The sequence below is a fragment of the Mesoplodon bidens genome (genome assembly GCF_964165515.1).
Source record: "Mesoplodon bidens genome assembly, chromosome: 10".
In the NCBI taxonomy this organism is placed as follows: domain Eukaryota; kingdom Metazoa; phylum Chordata; class Mammalia; order Artiodactyla; family Ziphiidae; genus Mesoplodon; species Mesoplodon bidens.
Window position 1 is genome coordinate 23,911,504 of NC_138172.1, and position 21,929 is coordinate 23,933,432.

General features: G+C 45.5%; 1 protein-coding gene across 1 annotated transcript in view; it reads left to right on the plus strand.

Moving 5' to 3' along the window:
• Positions 1 to 21,929, plus strand: part of LRIG1 (leucine rich repeats and immunoglobulin like domains 1) — a 121,187-nt gene that overhangs the window by 28,565 nt on the left and 70,693 nt on the right. Inside the window, exons 2-3 of the mRNA XM_081246538.1 lie at positions 11,984 to 12,055; positions 21,774 to 21,848. Of these exons, the coding sequence (XP_081102664.1) occupies positions 11,984 to 12,055; positions 21,774 to 21,848 (147 nt within the window). The remainder of the gene's footprint in view (positions 1 to 11,983; positions 12,056 to 21,773; positions 21,849 to 21,929) is intronic.

Below are 21,929 nucleotides of genomic sequence, written 5' to 3' on the forward strand. Positions count from 1 at the left end.
TTTTTTTTTTTTTTTTTGCAGTAAGCGGACCTCTCACTGTTGTAGCCTCTCCCACTATGGAGCACAGGCTCCGGACGCACAGGCTCAGCGGCCGTGGCTCACGGGCCCAGCCGCTCCGCGGCACGTGGGATCCTCCCGGACCGGGCACGAACCTGTGTCCCCTGCATCGGCAGGCGGACTCTCAACCACTGCGCCACCAGGGAAGCCCATGGATGGGCTTTTAATTTTATGGTGTTTTCGTGACGTGTGAGCATCATAGAAAGAAAAATTATGGCTTCAGCTGAGCATTTCATGACACGCATAAACTTTAAAAAGCCCAGTGGAAAAATTGACGGAACAAGATCCCAAGTCGATAAGCTAGCTAATAAAGTCAGCACCTTCACTGTTAGACAGGAGGCTGACCTTTCCAAACTGTGTTTTCTTTAAAATACTTAGCTCGAGTCCCTTGCATGCCTCCCTGTAATACAGCGGATGTGTTCTCGAAAAATTGTGGGTCAATTCAGTTTTTGAATTTGGCTGACTTCATATCAGGAATCTGTTCTCTGTATTTGAGTCATCTTCATTTTTAAGTTGGGAGGTAGCTGGGAAAAGATGGGAGGATAAACCGAGAAGATAATATTTGACTGTTGGAAACCTAGAAGAAGATATGGAAAGCCAAGAAGAGAATGTTCCGTGACACTTGTGGGAACCTTGCGCTTAATCTGCTTGTAATGCAGAGTATCGCGGTAAATGCAAGTAAACCTAGGTTTTTATGTTAGCTTTGTAAATTGTGGGTGCTTGGGCTTTGCACAGGCACAGAGAGATGCCTGAGACATTAGTGAATGCTGGGTGTGATTTCAGTTGGAAAAATAAAAGATGCATGTAAATTCCAATGGAAGCTGATAGGGCATTCCAGAGCACACCCCTAGGAACTTTTGCCTTTTCAGAAAGGGTTTTCCTTATGAGCAGCTCTATTGTGGGAAGGTAGTTATGCCCACTTATGTCATTTGGTCCTTAAAATTTTTTGTGTGGGAGTGGGAAAAGAAAGAGATGCTGATAAAACTAAGGTAAACTGTTACTTGTAGAGATGTATTTGCTTTAAAAAAAAGTCTTTCATTTTCCTTCTTCCTCCCCTTTAAGGGGGACGATTACGCAAATAATCATATATTGACCTTTTGTAACCCAAAAGTATATTTGCCTAAAATCACTCTTGTAAATACTTTTTTTAAACAACCGTTTAAAAATGGTTCATCAACAGACTCTGATCATCACATGTGCAAAGTTTAATTTTCATCTTTTGGCCTACATTTCTGTTAGGTGAGGTTTGTGTACTACTATTTTTTGTTGATTGGATTATGTTAGAGGGTGAATTTTAAGAAATGAGGGTTAAAAAAGCATAGAATGGGGCTTCCCTGGTGGCGCGGTGGTTGAGAGTCCGCCTGCCGATGCAGGGGACGCGGGTTCGTGCCCCGGTCCGGGAGGATCCCACATGCCGCGGAGCGGCTGGGCCCGTGAGCCATGGCTGCTGGGCCTGCGCGTCCGGAGCCTGTGCTTCGCAACGGGAGAGACCGCGACAGTGAGAGGCCCACATACCGCAAAAAAAAAAAAAAAAAAAAAGCATAGAATGAATGCCTTAATCCTTTCCTGGTTCTAGGAAACATCTAGACAAGAGTGTTTAGAATGGCATGTAATGACTCAGATGGTGGGAAGGGGTTTTTTGTTTGTTCTTAATATTTCAGTGTGTGTCTCTTGTACTCAGGGGAAGTAATCCATTATTGGAGGTTTCATTTCTGAAGAATCTTGAGTCACTGATATAGAATTTCTTTATCCCTTTATCCCAGTGAAATCCTCAGTTGTATCTTCTGCCAGCAAGACAGGCTCGGAATCTGGCCACCCTGTTCTTGCGACCAGGAGTACTTTTTATGGGGCCATGTTAAAATAGTTATTTCCCTCTCTGGCAGTCACATTCCTCTCAGGGCCCTTAGGTGGGGGCATGAAGTGTGGGCAATCACTCAGTGTTCAGTGGAGAAGCATTTCAGCGTGTTGGAAAAGGAAATTGATCACAGTATCACTTAGGGTTGGTGGTTATTGCCAATATTGACACAGTTAAATTCTGTTGCGTGACACATTCAATCAAAGAACAGTTCCTAAGGTGTTAGTAGTTTGCATCTTGCATAGGTCAATCCAAAGTTAATGAATTTCAAATCCCCATCACGGTTTTACTAAACACCCTGTATTTTGCAGTGGTTGGTTCCACTGGAAAATAATCTCCTGAAAGTGGATATTTGTAGTGACAGAGGGGTACAGGGGGAGGTGTTAGGACAGGAAGACAGTAATCTGTGACCAGAGGGGCACTGGTGGACTCTACAAAGCACTTGACAAACCAAGGATTCCAAATTTATCCACTGGATTAATGTGTCCCTCACTTCCTGTCCCCTTTGCCCGACTTGTTTTAACAACAACATAAGCAAGAGCCTCCGTTTCCTGCCTCAGTAGAGCGTGGTTTTCATTTAGGAAAATCCTCCTCCATTTTTTTTAACTGAAGGCACTCCAGCCTCTAAGTGTGTCGCTGGAGGTGAGCACGCGTTCTTGGCGCACGTCTGTCCCCTTTGGGTCCTGATTGATCAGCCCTCTTCTCTCACTGGAGCCCCTAGTGCCTTAGGACCAGGAGAGATTGGTAGGGGTGGGAGCGCCTGCATCTGAGGCATCACCACCCTCTGCTGTGCACAGTGGCTGGGCTTGAGGAGGGAAGGATTCAGCTGCGTGTGGGATGGTGCCCAGCAAGGGGCTGATGACTTTGGAAAGCCCTAGAGAGCTTAAGGACTGTCTGAAAGGGCGAATTGGTGATCCCTCTTAAGAGGTGATAAAGTAGAGAATAGGTGACCAGACTCCTGTCCCCTCGCCTCCCGCTCCCCATTTCCAAGTCTCTGCAAAGCCACTTCTCTAATAGCAAAGCCAAATGATGGCTGTAGGTGCCTCTTCCCTGCTGGGGTGATCCTGGGGGGCAGTCTCTTTGTGACAGGTGTGTGGGAGGCTCAGCCTGTGGCCAGCAGCTATTCTCTGCCTAAGTTCTCTTTGTTTGTAAGGTTCCCCGCCCCCCCCCCAAACTGCAGAGCTGCGGCCGCAGTATCGGCTGGAGTACCTCTTCTTAATGAAGTTAATTAATCTTTAAGGGTCCTTGATACACAGACTATATTTAATGAATGACTGTGGTGGGAAATTTGTGGGCTTCTCCCCCGTACATCCTCCACAATCAAACATGAGACTGCTTAAATAAGAAAGCCTTATCATATCCAGTTACTTTGTCTCTCTTTAGCCAAACTAAGATTTGGGCAGGAAAAACAGATCCGAAGGTCTCCTGTTTTAAGGGCTGTTGTGGAAAGCAAAGGCTGATTACTTTCAGTGGTGGTGGGCCTCTTGAGTGTTTGGCTCAAAACTTGAAGTAGATGAACAAGGAGATATTCTGTTCCTGTGGGGATCAGCTTTAATGACCCTGTAGATTAACATTCATGGTGGACCTGGCACTGGGGTTTGCTAAGGTTTGTATAACCCTTGACTTAACTGCCTGCTAGGTTGTATATCTGACAACGTGGGGCTACTCTTCGCGACTTTGCCCTAAAACAATTCCTGTCTTGCCCCTCTCCTTTCTAGGAGGTCCTGACTTGGCTTTTTTTGTTTGTTTGTTTTTTTAAGATTCATGCCTTCCTTGCCTTATTGTACTGTTCTGGCCTTGTTTCCTGAAACAACACTTCCTTAAAAACCATGCTGTTCCGCTGTTCTTCCAGGTTTAGCTAAGGTCTTCCGTTTTCTGATAAACCTTCCTCATCGCAGTTGGTCTTCCCTGCTCTGAACGTCACCTGGACTCAGTGGTATCCACACCAGGAGGACAAACTCAGATGCTTGCAGGGCCAGCGAGATACTGCAAATGAGTGAAGGGGTCCTGGGGGAGACAGTAGGAGTGGTGAGGTCTGTGGTCAGCCGGGGTCCTTGCTAAATAAATGTAGCTGATTGTGCTGTCAGCGTGCTGGCCCCGTGATGACAGGCATCCCACATTCTATTGCATTTCGCTTTATTGCATTGTTTACAAATCGAAGGTTTGTGGCAACCCTGCATCGAGCAAGTCTGTTGGCGCCATTTTTCTAACAGCATTATTTTATAATTAAGGTATGTACATTCTTCTTTTAGACGTAGTGCTGTTGCACACTTACGGATTACAGTATAGTGTAAAGACATAATTTTGTATGCACTGGAAAACCAGAAAATTCGTCCAATTGGCTGTATTGCGATATTCGCTTTATTGCGGTGGTCTGGAACCGAACCCACAGTATCTCTGAGGTATGCCTGTAATTTCAAGAGAAGCTGAAACTTTTTATTATTCGCTAAAAACTTTAGGTTTCTCCAAACACTATTCACTCAGAAAGAAATTTCCCTGCAACCCACCTTTGGCCCAAAAGCTGCCTGTTTGCAGCTCCTGGTCCATCATTCCCAAGATGCTTGCCCTGTCAGAGCCTTCGGCTGCAATTATTTGGTCCAGAGACTTATCTGACCAGTAGGTTGTAAACTCCTTAAGGTCAAGGACTAGATCTTATCCTGATTTGTATTAGAATTTAACCTAAGTGCATTACAGATTGTAGACAAACACAATAAATATTTGTCAAATTTGACATCTGCTGGGTGCTGTAGGACAAAGACTTAAACCTGCGTTCAAATCAACCACAGGCCCAGGTGAGGTGTGTGAGATATTAAGGCAGAGAAGCACAGTTAAGAATGGGGGGATTACAGAGGCACATGCGCTGACTTCTCTCAAATAATGTCTTAAGCATCAGAATTCAGAGACCCACACCAATTTCAAAAGCCGATTTTAAGGAGTGACTGACTCTGGGGTGTGTATAATGGCTAATGTGTATTATTTCTTCTTTTGAGTTGCTTGTAAGCCTCATTTGCATAGAGAATTATCTGTGTAACATTTTCAAAAATCGGAATAACTATGACTCATTACTACCTTTGTTCAATGTCAGTGACCACAAGCTCTCCAGGTGAGCTGTACGTATTGAGTTGCTATCAAGTGATTTTACATTTGATTATTTGCTGAATGTGTTTCTTTTTCCAAGCCTCAGTTTAGGCAATATATGGTTGATCAGCTTACTGAAGAAAGACAAGCACAGAACTACCTTCTGAGTGGGAATTCTTGGGTGACGATGTCAGAGGAGTGATTCCAGTTTAAGATACAGTTTTATCATTCTCAGTATAAGCCTTTAATGTGTATGAATAGGCCATTCAGTTGTGGCTTTTGGTTAATGAGGGGGAAAAGCATTGCAACAGAAAAAAAAAAAAGATAAGGACATCCGATATCCTAGATTTAAAAAGAAATCTCTTCTCGTAAAACCTTATAATGTGGGCCTAGGGAACACAGTTGTGGTGATTTCATTGGAACTTGATGTGTCATTCCTCAGAAGGTAAAAATGCAGCAGAAACAGCCTTAAAAGCTTAAGGGATTAAATAACTTTAACAAGTCACATGCTCTTCCTCATTCACACCCCTTGAAATTTGAAAGGACCAATCACTTGTTCCCAGTTAGACCTAAGCTGGTGACTCCTTTTTTAATGGATGACCAACAGCACAGTGTGAGGTCAAGTAGAGTCGTACAGGTGAAGCCCACAGTTTCCCAAGAAAGAAGAGGTTCCCAGGCTAGTCCTGTGTGTCCCATGTGCTCAGCAGTTGGGTCATTGGATTGCTTCACACTTCTCTTTCCGGCTGTATTCTTCACTTTAGCCAACATCTGAAAGGTAAAACATGCAAAGTCCTGTACCGTTCAGGAGCCCAGACAGGGCTGAGTACTGGGAAATAGACGGGCCTGGAAACCAAACTGAATGGGAAAACTTCCTTCCCCAGGGAATGCCTGTCACTGATTTGGGACCAGTTCCTTCCACTTTGAATTATTATTCTTATTAAAGTTGAAAAATACAGCCATGCATTGCACCTTCCTTCACCGTGAGAGGTTCGGCCTGTACGGTCAGGGGTCTGTAAGCAGTGCCTGTTTTTAAGGATGAAGTGCTAATGACGTTGCCTAATGATGCTGGGGTTGTTTGCTCACCACAGCTTACTCGGAAGTAAACGGAACTTTTTATCCCTCAACTTCCAAGGAATCAATGAATTATTGTTTGCCAGCTTTGAATGGCGTTTGCCAAGTTTGTAGTATGTGGTTCTGGTTGTAATCCAGGAAGATGCTGGTCAGATTATGTAAATACTGATTGAGCCTATAGAATTACGTTCAGAGGGCATTTCTTTTTTATAAGAGCATCTTCCTTGTGGATCGAGTTTTCAAAGCTCTCTCCTCTGTTGGAATTGGTTAAGAACTGTGTGTGCCTAGAGCATGTAGGCTGAGATCCGAGCTGCTCCGCCACCACGTTTTTAACAAAGCTCTTGAATTATTGGGAAATTCAAATTTATTTTTTATTTTATTTAAAAAATTTTTTGTTGTAGTATAATTGATGTACAGTGTTGTGCGTTAGTTTCAGGTGTACAGCAAAGTGAATCAGTTATACATATACATATATTCACTCTTTTTTAGATTCTTTTCCTATATAGGCCATTACAGAGTATTGAGAGTTTCCTGTGCTCTACAGTAGGTCCTTATTAGTTGTCTATTTTATATATAGTAATGTGTATATGTCAATCCCAATCTCCCAACTTATCCCCCTGCCCCTTACCCCGGTAATCATAAGTTTGTTTTCTACATCTGTAACTCTATACCTGTTTTGTAATTTTTCACAGAATTAGAACAAAAAATTTTACAATTTGTATGGAAACACAAAAGATCCCGAATAGCCAAAGCAATCTTGAGAAAGAAAAACGGAGCTGGAGGAATCAGGCCCCCTGACTTGAGACTGTACTATAAAGCTATAGTCATCAAATTTATTTTTAAAGTCCAAGTTTCTTCCCTCCGTGCTGTTTCACTTTAAATATTTGTTGATTACTTTATGATTCAGACGTATTTGTTGATTACTCCATGATTTAGATTAATAGAAATTTCAGGGATGACGGACATGTCCTCTCCCTGCGTTGTGCAGTCAAGACAGTAGCCGCTAGCCGCAGGTGGTTGGACATTTGGACAATGGCTAGTGCCACTGAGACGCTGAATTCTTAATTTTCTGTAATCTTAATTAAAGCATAAATGTCAGTAGTCACACGGCTAGTGGCTGCTGAATTGGAGAGCACAGGTTTACAGAACAGTGGGGATTTCTCAGCTATTTGAACACTTAGCTCTTCTCATTCTGTGGGATCAGGGTAAGGGGTCTTGCCAGGAAAAAGGCTCAGCAAGCAGATTACTGTCGTGCACTGTTGAACCCTTTGCTTTTCAGCCGCAGATAAAACCTGGCTAAAACTTAAGCTGGTCTCTGCCGAGAGGCCTCTTGTGTGTTGGGCAAATGGTGGGCCGGACAGTCATCTCTCAGCACGTTAGCAGAAAGGGTATCTACGGCCGGGCTCCATTGTTCGAAGATCTGCGCACCCTTTGTGCCAAGAACAAGGAAATGTATGTTATGACAATGGCTGACAAACTGTTTAATGAAAGCTGCAATTGGCAGTAACTAAATTCCCTGAGGTTTCTTTCCCCTCTGCTTTGCTCCTGAAAGGTGCAGAAATGCTTTTGACAGCATCTGTCCTGCTGACAGATGAATTGTTTTGACAGGAGAACCTGAAACCTTCTACTGAAGACACACTCAGATGTCGGGCCTGGTAAGGGGCGATCGTGTCTGTAGAAATAAGTGAGATGCTTTTGACTGGTGTGCATGTCAGCCGCCACCTGAAAGAAAGGCCTCGTTAAAGGTTTTTGGCTGATTAACTCTTGGATTGTTCTTCAGACCTGAGATGAGAATTCATACCCCTCTCCACAGTTCTTGGGCTGAGTAGATGGATGTCCTTAATCGTTGAGGAATGAATGTTGTCAGGAAGCATGGCAGTCAAAGGTTTTTTGTGGTTTTTTTTTAAACTTTATTATACTGGGGAAAAAAAAACCCCACCAATGTTCATAGCAGCATGATTCACGATAACCAAAAGATGGAAACAAGCCAACTGTCCATCACCTGTTAAAGGGATAAACAAAACATGAGTGAGATATATAGTTATCTGCATGCAGTGGAATAATGGAATGCTATTCAGCCACAAAAAGGAACAGGAAATTCTGACACATACTACAATGTGGACACACCTTGAGGGCATTGTTCTGAGTGAAATAAGCCAGACACAAACGGTCGTATACTGTATGGCTCCACTTACATGAAGTACCTAGCCAAGTCAAATTCATACAGACACCATGTAGAGTGGAGGTGGCCAGCCTGGGGGGGAGGGGAGAATGGGAAGTTAGTGCTTCATGAGTGTTGCATTTTAGTTGGAAAAGATGCAAAAAAAGTTCTAGTGAGGAATGGATGGTGGTGATGGCTGCACAACAGTGAGAATATACTTAATGCCCCCGAACCGTATGTTTAAAGATGGTCAAGATGGTACATTTTGTGTTACATATATTTTACCACAATAAAAAATAATTATGTTGGGAGTGTGCCTCCCAGAAATGAGCAAACAAGAAAATGTCTGAGGATTTTACTTAAGATTGTATTTATTTGTCAGGGAGAATAAATATTTTCCCCATTTCCTGATAAAGCAGTTGATGATCCGCAGCTTGTACCAGGATTTATTTCTCAAGACTAAAAAGCTAGGCAGCTCTGTGTCCAGAAGCAGAACTGTTCCAAGGGACCTGAGCCTCAGCCACTGTCTTCTGTCTGTGTTGCTGATAGGCACTCGAGAGGATAATTACTCTTAGAGCCAGTCTGCAGACACTCAGTTGTTGATATATGGCTTTTCTAGTTCATTGAAAGTCAAAAAGTCACTGCATCCAGGCAGACCCAGTGAGTGCTTAAATTTCCACTTACAAGTATCTAAAGCTTTGTTGCTACTTACTAGAATCTCCATGTTAAGTCCTGTTACTGGCTGGTTTCTTGATAAAACTAGCTTATGGAGGCCCCCTTTCTCAAGCTGCCTTATCTAAAAAGCAGAATTTGTGGAGCATTTTTGAAATTTAAATAAATTGTGCTCTTTAAGGGAAAGATGGACCAAGGGGTGTTGTGATTTACAGTGGTTTTATTCTTTTTTTCTTTATCATTTTATTTGTTTGTTTGTTTGTTTATGGCTGCGTTGGGTCTTTGTTGTTGAGCACGGGCTTTCTCTAGTTGTGGCGAGCGAGGGCTACTCTTTGTTGCGGTGCGTGGGCTTCTCATTACAGTGGCTTCTCTTTGTTGCAGAGCACGGGCTCTAGGCTCACGGGCTTCAGTAGTTCTGGCATGCAGGCTCAGTAGTTGTGGCTCGTGGGCTCTAGAGTGCAGGCTCAGTAGTTGTGGCGCATGGGCTTAGTTGCTCCGTGGCATGTGGGATCTTCCCGGACCAGGACTCGAACCCGTGCCCCTGCGTTGGCAGGCAGATTCTTAACCTCTGTGCCACCAGGGAAGTCCGAAAGTGGTTTTATTCTAATACTGAGTTGCTGAAGGATGTGGACCCTCCTGGGGTGGGAATTGAGGGAAGTGATTTCATTCCAGATCGTTCAAAACGGAGCCACCAGGAATTGCTTGTGTCCTGGATCCTGTGAGCCCCAGCTCCAGCCCTGGCCACGTATAACAAGCCAGAAATAAGTTATTCATTTTGAACCTAGATCAGAGCTTGAAAAACAGTGGTTCTCGGGCTAAATATGGTCTGCAGATTTATATATGTACTCAAAGAATTGAAAAGATTTCACATAAAAATTCAGAGATTGAGCCTCTCTTGGAAATGGAGGAGACTGGTCTATACCACCCTTGTTTCTGGAAATAGGAGCAAATGCCCCCTGTAGGTGGAGGGCGGGTGTGTGGCCACTGCTGTGTCAACCTCATTCCACACCTGGCAGGTGACCACCCGCATTACTTGCTTGCCCTTCCTACTCTTGGCTTTGTGGTTTCTGAGTCTTTCCCTCATGCTTCCTTTAGCCCAACAACTCCCATTACCTGTGATGATATAAATGTCACAGTCATTATAAACTCACAGTATCTGTAGACCCAGAAACAAGATTTCCACCCGCGTTTGTCATGATAATATGCTCACCAGAGAAGAAAATTTCAGTCTTTTCAGTCCTCTTTGTGACGTGAGAGAATTCTCTCCATTTGTGGATTTTCTGTTCCAAGTCTAACCTGCTGGTTTCTAAGTATCCCATTGTAAATACTCCTAAGAGCAGACAAGCTCACACTTGACTTCAATAGGTGGTTTAAAAATTACCACCTTCAATTTTTATGGTATCATAATCCTTGGACAAATTGCTTTTAATTCGGGCTGTGCCCTGAACACAGATGTGCCATTAATTTCAAGGGTAGTTTGACGTTTATTTAGATGAATGTCTTGAGTTGACAGGGAAATGGCTGTCAGCTCTGGCCTAGTATTGATTGGAATGTCTCTGGAGGAAGCTTCAAAGAAAGTTGGCACTTAATGTGATGCTGGGCCCCTTAAGAGACAGACTCTAAACTCATGATTCGCGGTACTTGTTAATTGTCAGTAACGGCAATAGAATTAATAACTGAGATGAAAAATGTCAGCCAGCCCCTTCAGCATACACAGGACTAGGTGTATTTTAGTGGCAGGGAGCAGGGCACAGTGCACAGTTAAGAAGTAAGGGCCCAGGGCTTCCCTGGTGGCGCAGTGGTTGAGAGTCCGCCTGCCGATGCAGGGGACACTCGTTCGTGCCCTGGTCCGGGAAGATCCCACATGCCGCGGAGCGGCTGGGCCCGTGAGCCATGGCCGCTGAGCCTGCGCGTCCAGAGCCTGTACTCCGCAACGGGAGAGGCCGCAACAGTGAGAGGCCCGCGTACCGCAAAAAAAAAAAGAAAGAAGTAAGGGCCCATGTGGTCCACATCTCTGTGGATTCTGTTCCTGGAAGATTAAGCTGGTCTGGGTTTAAGGGTGGGACCTGAGAAGCTCAGCCGATCCGACATTGCCCCACTTGGTCCTTGTCTTCCTCTGAGGAAGGGGGTCGGGGCTGAAGGGGAGAGAGATGTAGTTCTGAATAATTGTGATGGATGCTGGCACGTGAGGCTTTGGTTCACACCGATGTTTCCCCGTGACACTGCTCCTCTCTCCTGTGCGCTTATCACTCGAAATATTTACTCATTGATGGTAGGGGTGCTGTGTTCGTATAAGCCTTATGATTAGGGTTGTACATTGCTCACTTCTTAAACAGTCCTTTCAACTTGGAGTATACATCTGAGCGATTTTTCATCTTAAGTTCTTGTTTAGACCAAGGTCTCTCAACCTCTGTACGTTAGCGTTGACACTTAGGGCTGGATAATCATCTGTTGTTAAGGGCTGTCCTGTGCGTCGTAGGATGTTTAGCAGCATCCTTATCCTCTACCCACCAGATGCCAGTAGCGCACCCCCTCCACCTTCCCTGCAGTCGTGACAACCAGAAATGTCTCCAGACTTTGCCAGATGTCATCCCTGGTTGAGGACCAGGGATTTTTAGCCAAAGAAGGATCAGTCTCCAGCCCTTCTTTCCCTTTACTACTTCTTGATATAGTGTTTGATGCCTTAGTAAAACATTAATTTTAAAAAATGCCATTTAGAATAGCCTTGGACTTGATATGGTACAAAGCATTTGGACCAGCATGCTCTAGTGTAAAGTAGGAGGGTTAGCTTCCCTCAGAATTTCTTTATAAAGTTGTGAAGTGGCAAAATGGTACTGACTGAAATCCATTTGGATTTAGCCAACCTCAAGTGAATTGAGATTTTCATAGTGGCTTGTTTATGGATCCAAGTGGGGACGAGGTATAGCTGTAAATCTCATTATCAATAAGATTACTTAAAATAGGGCGTGAGATACGGGCAGTTATCAGGGAGAGGGATTTTTTTGGGGGGGGGAGGGATGGGTAGACGATTCCTGAATTTGAGGGTATTGATTGAATTTTTTGTTTGTTTTTTGCTCTCCTTTTACCAGAAACCTGAGTTACAGCAAACTTTCTGAGATTGATCCTGCTGGTTTTGAGGACTTGCCGAATCTACAAGAAGTGTGAGTGCTTTTCCCCAAACTTCTGGGGGCTGGGGGGATGGAGAGCTCCTTGGAAAGATTCTCTCTTATGGCAGCATCGCTCTCTTCCCTGGATCAGCATTCTGAACTTGTTCGAAGGAGCATCTGCTAGGGACTGTCAGTGACAAACTGTCCTCCTTACTTAGTGCTCCTTCACTGAAGCCCCTCTCTTTTTCCTGGGCAGTCCAGCAGGTTACTGGAAATTACAAGTCCATGATGGGTGTATAGGCTTGTGGGAAGCTTGGGGGACCAGCTGGGTTAACACACCTGGCTGGTACTTGCCCCAGTTCCCAGGGCGCTAGAGCAGTCTGCTTTGCAGGGACATTTGCGCCAGCCCACCCCTTCTGTTTCCCAGGAAGCCAAGGTATAGAGGAATAGATAGTAAGGTGGACTTTTCTCTTCCCATCTCCAAAGAGAACTAGACATTACTGCCTTTGGAACTCTGGGCTTGCTGCCTCTTGCAGTGTCCTTTAAATCAGGCCTCAATCTTTTCTTCTTCTCCTCTTCCTCCTCCTCCTCCTCTTCCTCCTCCTCCTCCTCTTCCTCCTCTTCCTCTTCTTTTTCTTCTTCTTCTTTTTAATGTAAAGAATTCTGCTTTTAACAAGGATGTTAGGGTTATCAGGATTTTAGTTCCACGGGGCTTTAGAGAAAAGCCATGCATACCCACTGCAGAAAATTTGGAAACTGTAGAAGTATGTAAAAACAAATGAAAATCACTAGAATTATCACCCAGACCTAACCGTTGTGAACACTTAGTGAAAAATATACACCTCTACACTTATAATTCTGGAATCAAGCTGTGTTTATATTGTGGCATTATGTCTGTTTTTTTAGTTATCCTTACATTTTTGACAACTTTGTCATGTAAACTTAAAGGTTTTTACTATCCCATTTCAATTTTTGTGTAAAACTGCTACACATGAATATTCCATAAATCATTCACCCAGTGCTTCTATTGTTAGATATTTTTTAGACATTATTAAGTGCTTTACATATTTTACTTATTATATGTAACTGATAAAAGTCCTTGTTTATTATTCTTCGATTCCATTGTTGATGATTTATCTAAAGGAAATTTAATCAGATGGTGCAATTTGTAAAATACTTGCATTCCCTACCGCCGTCTCCAAATTCTCCAAGATGGCGTTTATGATTTCCATATCTGTTTAAAAAAGGTTTCAACTTCCAAAGTTAAAGGAAGATCAGAGTTGGAAGGGGCCCTTGGAAATACTTTGTCCAGGATCATTATTTTCCCATAGGGTCAACAGACCAGTGGTCAGGGCAGGGAAGTTTGGAGTGGGTTATTATGTTAGTTTGCCAAAAAGACCACAGACTGGGTGACTTCAAGAACGGAAACTTATTTTCTCACAGTTTTGGAGGCTGGAAGTTCAAGAGCAAGGTCTTGGCAGGGTTGGTTTCCACTGAAGCCACCTTCTTGCCACCTCTTCACGTTGCCTTTCCTTTATACGCGCACTTCCCTGATGCCTCTTGTGTGTGTCCAAATGTCCTCTTCTTAAAAGGGCACCAGCTATATTAGATTAGGACCCATCCATATGACCTCTTTCAAGACCCTTTCTCCAAATGCAGTCACATTCTGAGGTACTGAGGGCTAGGAGTTCAACATATGAATCTTGAGGGAATACAGTTCAGCCCATCACAGTCACCCAAGATGATAAACGCAGTCCATCAAGGAACCGGTTTGCTTCATAACCCAGTGCTTTCCCCTGATCCAGGCTGCCTTTAATGCTTGTGGTTATGATATTCAACTTCTGCATGTTGAGTCTCAGAGCTTAGTGGTTTCTTTTAGAATTGGACAAAACAAAAATTGAGGTGTTTCTTCCGGCATTATTCAAGCTTTCATTTAACATTTCCTTGAATACCTACTATGTGCCAGGCACTGCTCTGCTGCTGGGAGCACAGGAGTGAATAAGACAGACATACAGGGCTAGGATTAGGGTTGGCAAATGAGGCATTCGCCTCAGGTGCAGAATTTAAGGGGCCTCTGAAAACTCAGCATTTGAGATAAACGATACCTTAATGCAGTATTTAAAACATAAAATGAATGCCCCAAAAACCCCATGGTCAACAAAATACAAGAAGTTTCGGTAAAGTCAGGATCAGCTTTACTGACCTTTCCTTTGCCCCAGGCTCCAGTCTGGCTTGACACCGCACTGTTGCCAATCCTATCTTGGCGTGAAAACTTAGATAACTCTGTTCTTAACGAATTTTGTTTTGTGTTCACTTTGATACTTAAAAAATACTGCATTCAGATATTCTTTATCCTGGCTCCAGAGTTTCTCGGCGGCCCCTTAAATGCTGCTCCGCTTCTCCCCCAATCCTGGCGCTGCAGACAAACCTCGCCTCTCACAGAACTCACGTTAAGATGGGGCACCACGTAGGGGTAACAAGGAAACCAGTAGGACTCACTGGTGGTAAGCGTTAAGGGGGGCCTAGGATAGGGTCACGGGAGGATTTTCTTCTTTTGTGATTTTGGAGGGGTGATAACGGAGCCAGCGTGCTCAGGATGGTGATGGTCAGATCAAGCAAATGTGAATGATGTGGACAGGACAGGCTGCAAATACAGGCCCCCAAGGAAGGAAGAGGACGAGGCCCATTGTGCCAGGAGTGCATGAGGGCTGGGGTGTGTGGCCAGCGCCTGGGTCCTGCAGGGTCCTGGGGGTCATGTTAGGTTATGGTTCCAAAATCATTGGCCTGCCATAAATTTGGGGCACAGTAGACGCTCCCATGAGCCTTTTCTGCATTATTCTCTCTAGTTTTCTTTTTCCATTTGTTCCTTCCCCAGACAGCCTTTCAATTTTCATTTGGTTTGGTTCCCTTGACCTCCGGCTTTTAATCCCCCTTCTACTTGGTGCTTTTTTGGAACGTAAACCCCACCCAGATCTAGAACTGAGAGAGCATCTGACTTGCACCTGTCCTTCATTGGGGATGCTGGTTAGTCTTAAAAATAAATTTCCCGAATCCCAACGGCCACAGTAATCACAGCAGCACCACACTCACACTTCGGGGAAGACTGCCTCATTTCATCCTGACACCAGTTCTATCTGATTTAAATTCTTTCCTTTACAGTTATTTTCTCCACTTTACAAAGGAGGAAATGGAAGCTCGGAGAGGTTAAATAAACCCATGCAGTGTTGCCTAGTTGGTAAAGCTGAGAGCTGAACTCAAATCTGTTTGATTCCCAGAGCTGTGCATTTAACCCTGAAGCTGCACTGCCCGAAATCCCCATACCCCTCATCTTAACCCACAGCCTTCCACCGAAGATTTTAAAAGGACAGGAAGTGCAGTGTTTATGTCCTGTATCACTCGTCCTGCACCAGTCTTTTCTCTCTAGGTACCGGGTATTTCCTCTTACTCCTCCAGACCCCTTGTCCAAACCCACACTCCCTGCAAGCCCAGCCTCCCTTCTCCCCTCCCAACCTGTTGCTCCCTCCCCTGAGCTCCTGTTGAATTTAGGGACAGGATGAGGCTCCTCACCGACTCCTCTGTGCTCTCTCTCTGCTGTGTGTGCCTTCCCTCCTTTCTCCCGCTAATGCACTCAGGAATGTTGACACACGTAGCTGGCCACTGTGCTAAGCCGTCCACGCCTTATGGTCATTCTACCTTTTTGAGACGGTTGGAGGAGTCGAGGCCTGGGAACCTGGCTGCAGTTGCACAGCTAGTACATGGGAGAGCTGGGCCTGCAGTCCTCAGTCTAACTCCTGTCCCAAGCTCTCTGTGGCAGCACTGCCTTCCTGGATGTGGGAGTTGTAAAGACAGGGATGGCCCTTTATGGATGCAGTAGGGTGTACTGGGGAAAATGCACATTTGGTAGCAAGCAGACCTGGGTTTGAGTTCTGGTTCTGCCCCCTTATGGGGACTGTGTCACTGGACAAGTTACTTACCTCTGTGTCTCTTTTCCCTCTTCTGGAACATGGGCATCATGACACGTTATCGAATTATAATAATTATTCATTGGAGCTGTTGTCCAGAGCCTTGCCCATAGGGAGGGCTCCCTGTGTGTTATTTCTCTTCTCTTCTGCTACTCTCAGAAGCACACAGCGCACACCCCTCACCCCGAGCTGGGCGCCTTGTTAAGAAACAAATCCTTGAGGGCCGATAGGTTGAACCCTTTACCACCATGACCACCTCTGGTCCCTGGCGTCACACTGTGGGATGGACGAGACAAATTCCCCGGGGGAACAGAGCAGTGGAACTTCTCGCTGATAAGGATCAGAGCCTTTCCCGAAGGGAATTTTAATACATGAGGAGGCAGAAAGAGGCTGTCAGGAGTGCAGGGTGGGGAGGTGGAGAAGGATACTGCAGAAAAGAAAGAAATCACAGATGACACACAACTGCTTGTAAACTAACTGGGTCTCCCGGGAGCTGTCAGTTCCTCCTAAACCCTGCACAGCCACTCGAGTCTGGAAAGCTCAGCGCAAGGGGAACCACAGGCTGGCAAAGCAGCGGGCGGTGGTTTAGCAGTGGTTTTATTTTGGAGGCCGAAACCACAGAGCATCGCAGGCCAGTGGGAGAGAGAAAGCGAGCCGTCGGAGGCCCCCGGAGGACGTGAGGATGCTCGTGCACCTGCTGCCAGGCCACCTGGTCCTCACTGCCCACAGCTCCGAGGAAAGCCCACCAGGGAGGGCTTCCAGCCAGCGGGCCTGGACGGCGAGGCTCCGCTATTAATAAGAGGGGCTATTTATACCGGCCTCTTTCAACACTGCCCTTGGATCACGTTACTGCTGCCTGGCCCGGGAATGCTTCATGTGGGTGCTATCGTGTACTTTGCAGGGCTGTTGACCTAAAATGTTCCTGAAGGCGGCGAGGAAGGCTGAGTGTGCCCTGCCTCTGGGTATTTATGGCTCACCCTCTGGTGTCCCAGGCTTCTGCTCTCCCCGCTCCGTGTGTGCGTGTGTGCGGTGTGTTTAAGGGCGGGGCGAAATCCCGAGGGGGTGTCATGTGAGGCACTGCTTTTGGGCTATGAATTACCACCACCTGTTAAGCATTTACTATATATCTGGCTCTCTCCTAGGCTGTTAGATTTAATTATTTCAGCCAGATCCTGCCAAAATCCTATGAAGTTGGTGCTCGTACTTTGCACATACTGGGGAGAAGGAAGCTAAGGCACAGTGAGGTTAAGTGACATGCCGAAGGCCATTCGATTGGTAGGGGTAGGCTCGGGGTTGAATGCACCCGGGTCTGTCTGATGTAAAAATCTGAGCTGTATAATCCCCTCCTAATAACCCCTGCTCTGCTGTGCCGTAACTGGGCCTCAGTTTCTTCTTTTAAGGTGAGGTGATGATTTAGTGCCTTCCTTAAAGGCTTGACATGTCATTCAGTGAGACGTGGCACATAAAGCCCTCAGCCCAGAGCCTGGCACATAGAAAAGCGTTGGCCCTTGTTGTTTATAAGTGCTGACTTCAAGTAACTGTATCCTATATCATGATATTAAAGTAACTGTATCCAGCCAGCTGGTATACACACTATATCATAAGTCTTGCCAAAGTCGTTATGTAGTCTGCCTCATTCTCAAGTAGCTGAAAACACTAATAACAGTTATTGATTAAGTGGCCCTGAGTCCAAAATAGCGTGAGCCTACCTGCTACTGACGACTTTCTCCTGCTTGAGAAACAAAACGAACTGACGTTCCAACCCCCTGCCCAACTTTGACTGTTATTAATGGCAGCTCCCTTTGTGTTTGGAAACAACCAAACTGCCTACGAACTGGCAGATCGGCTAAATAAATTATGGTTCATTCATACCGTTCATCCCAGCCGAGGAGCGGTCCACCGCTGGTTAAAAGAATTAGGGAGATTTCCAAGATCTATTACTAAGGGAAAAACTGGTACCGAACAGTCTGTATAACACGCAAGCAGCTGCGTGAAAGAAAAACACGTGTCCATCCCTAGTAGCCGGCAGCTGGAGGAGGCCGACCAGAGGCCTGGAGGGGCAAGGAAGCTGTATATTTCAATATGTATTCCTGGTGTTCTTTTTTGAAACAGTTTGAAATTTTACTGTGTGCTTATCTCAGCTATCAGTATATAAATAAATATGGCCAAAAATTTTTTAAAAACCAGAAAGCGCTATAACTCAGACTGACCTGTGGGTTTTTCGTTGTTTCTTTTTTTTTTCTTTTTTTTTTTTCTTTTTTTTTTTTCAGTACACGGGCCTCTCACCGTTGTGGCCTCTCCCGTTGCGGAGCACAGGCTCTGGACGCGCAGGCTCAGCGGCCATGGCTCACGGGCCTAGCTGCTCCACGGCATGTGGGATCTTCCCGGACCGGGGCACGAACCCGTGTCCCCTGCATCGGCAGGCGGATTCTCAACCACTGAGCCACCGGGGAAGCCCTTCGTTGTTTCTTGATGCCTAATTCGATTGAGGCAGTCATAGTAATGAAAGTCCTCAGAAACATCCTTTTTTAACATTTTACGTCTTGCAAAATGTAAAAACTTCCTATAAACCAAGTCGAGGACGTAAATGGGAGTTTCAGAGAGAGCTGAGGGGGCCCAGAAGGCTGGGAAAGGCCCACCTCCACGTCTGCCCAGGGAGGGACCCCCACCCCCACCGCCACATCTTTTTCACACCTTTTCCAGCTGCAGGGTTGGGCCACAATTCACGGTCTGATGCTCCTGGAGCACTTCTCGGTCCTGAATCATCAGGAAAAGGTTCAGTTATAGAAGCCAGATATTTAGAAGGATTTTTAGGGCCTTGGATGGAAGCAAATTTGTGGGGGGAGTCCGAAGGGGGGGAGGATTGCACAGCCCGAGATATTCAGAAGATTTCATCAAACACAATCCTAAATTCCGACGGTGTCTTTACGTGTGGAGACTGTGCTGAACTTGCCGAGGGCCCTTCCCTGCCCAGCTCTGGCTGTGCTATTTTTGCCCGGTCTCTATTTCAGTCTGAAAAGTTGGTCGCGTGTCAGCGTGCGTTGGTCCTCCGTTGCCTTCTGAGGGTAGTGTTCTGGTTTCAACAAGGGACAGAGTGAACAGAGAGAGCCAGCAGTGGTGGAGCTGACTTAGATTTACTAGCGGTTCTTTTTAAGTAGAAACGATCCCAGAAGTAAGCTAGCCTTGTAGATCTTCTCCTTTGAGCTCCATCTGACCTTTTCATAAATCCAGCAGCCCTGCTGAGATCAGAGCCTGCGATTTCTGCCTCATCCTGTTGACTCCGGGCTGCTGATCCAGACCTAAAATGTCCTGTTTACCTTCAGCACTGGTCCACGGCACCTGCACACTCTGCTTCCAGCATTTTGGTCAAGATATGAGATATTATGATGATGCCCCTTTTCCTTGCTCATTTATTATTCTGTGAAATTGGGTGGAGCAGTTTGTCATAGGTGCATCAGGGGCGGCCTGAGACCGAGCTCATTCAGCCAGAGTTCCCCTGCAGTAAAGTCCATACTGTTCATTTTGGGTTTAAAATCGAGTCCAATCCTAAGCAACTGCAGTGCAGTTACCATGTTACCCCAGGAATTATGAGCTTTCTGCCTGCTGGCCTTTTCGCTTGTGGCTCTCCTGTGATATGCAGTTGTACTTTGTTTGGCTCTTGTCCAGGCCTCTCTCTCTCAGTGTCACCCTGGGGTGGTGACTTATACTGAAATTTAGAGAACTTACCTGTAAGGTAGGGAACAGTAAGTACTAGTACCTGGTTCCAACCTCAGAGTTGTAACGATGCAGTGACATAATACTGTAGAGTTGCTACTGTCGCTATACATAAGCAGAGGTAATGGTTAAGAACCTAAACTTTGGGGCTAGACACACAGGGCCACTGCCTTTTACTGCTGGTGACTTTGCTCAAATTACTTAACATCTTAGTGATTCAGTTTCCCTATTGGTACAATGACATTGTTCATGGAGCCTGCCTTGTAGGGCTCTAAAGACGGGTCAGTATACTGAAAGGCTCTTAGAGTCGTTCCTGGCACATAATAAGCCCTCAGTAAGTTAGCTGCCGCTATTATTATTATGACCCCCCCAACATCTGTGTTGGAGAGTAAATCTGTAAGAACTGAAGAGTTCTTAAGCAAGCTGCCTTCTTGGCAACAGGCCCCTGACCTTAGTTTCCCTTGCTCTGATAAGATCTGAGGCGCTTTTCTAGTAATATGTGCATTTATGGTACTGTGAAGATTTATTAGTGGAGATTCATACTGATGGAGAGTTTTCAGCATCCCTGTACCAAGGTAGGAAACGGATCGCAGCAGGGGTGGAGAGATAAAAGGTGAAGGAGAAGCAATCTGATTTAGGGGGCAGTCAGATAAGAGACTGTTAAAGTAATTAATTGTCTCCTTCAACACACAAACAAGGGCCCTTTAAGTGGAGAAAGGATTTGCCGCATGATACGGATCTGCTTTCTCTCTGCCAGATGCTTCAGTCATGAAGCTATTGAAACAGACATTCTGTGTCCCTCAGCCCAGTAATTGCCAAGCTTCATCTCTAACTAGCTTTGGCACTGAAGAAGGCAAATGGGATAATTCAAGGCCTTTTCCCTTTTTTTAACCCTATTCATTTCTATAAAAGATGGCAGACAACCAGATTATCCTATTCAAGCAAACACTAGCTGTAAACTTGTATGAATACAGCTGTCATTTCAGTGGCCTTGTCTTCAAACCATAACAAGATGCTCTGTGTAAGACATACTCTCTGCAAAAATGAGAATAAGATAACCCAGCTTTATCCTTGATTCTGCATCCCAGATACAGTTTCTTTCCAGCCCGTCACCCGGCAAAAAGCCTGAGCACTATGCTTTGGCTTTCTTAAGGATTTTTGCGCTCACTTTGCAAGCCTGACTTTGGATTCTCTTCTCGGATTTGGAAATACATGTCCATGTAAGGGGGCCAGATTCCGGAGCCTGTGGGGGCGGACCAGGCGAGCTGTGTTCTGGTTCTCGGGCTTTCCTTTCCGTTAAGAGTCATGAACTATGGAAGTACAGATTTAGAATATTCGAGCGGGAAGGGAGCTTGGGAAGCATCTGTGGTCTTGAGAAGGATTTTCCAGTTGTCTTTGTGCAAAAGTGTGTGTGTATATATCCATTATATGGATATATTCCTGGGAAACATGTCTGGAGACTTCATCAGAGTTCAGAGAAGCTGGAATCTCAAATAGATGACAATCTCCAAGTCCAGCTCCTTTGCTGTTGTACAGATGAGGCACTGGAGTAATTGACCCACGTGGCCCAGCACCAGGAACCCCACGGGAGTGCGCGAGTCTTTGGCGCTGGGTCCGAGCGTGTTGCCCTTCGGTGAGGGCAGAGCCGTGTCAGGCATGTGCACGAAACAACCAGGAGGGGGTGGTCTTTCCTCCCCAGATCCTTTTCTGACTGTTTCAGCCCACAAGGAGCTCTCTCGCTGGTGGTCTTGAGGGCGCTGTTGTTCTGCATCATGCACCTTGGCCTGCGTTCGCAGTTCCTTGTCTGTTAGTCTTGATTTCTGAGCTAGATTGGAAGCTCCTAGAGGACGGGAGACATCTCCTGAGTGTTTATTCACAAACTCTGGGTGTGGTAAATAATTGGGTTTTGTGACCTGGCATAAGTTCTCTCCCGTTAACAACTTGCTTTTAGATTCTTTCCCTTGTGTTCAGCGTGACAACATAGCAGTCTTCCCGTGGCCAACTCAGCACTGCTGTTGTTGTTTTAATTTCCCTTTTATGTCTGTGATTTCTTACTATTCATTTAAATGATTCATTTCTTCTTGCTGTCATTACAGGTGCCTCAGTAACAATGAGTTGACAACCATACCGTCGCTCGGTGCTGCTTCATCCCGTATCCTCTCTCTCTTTCTGTAAGTGGTACCATTTGGGGGACCCTGGGCTGTGTGGGGAGGCCATGGTATCATCTTGCTGACATTTGGTGGCAGGGCAAC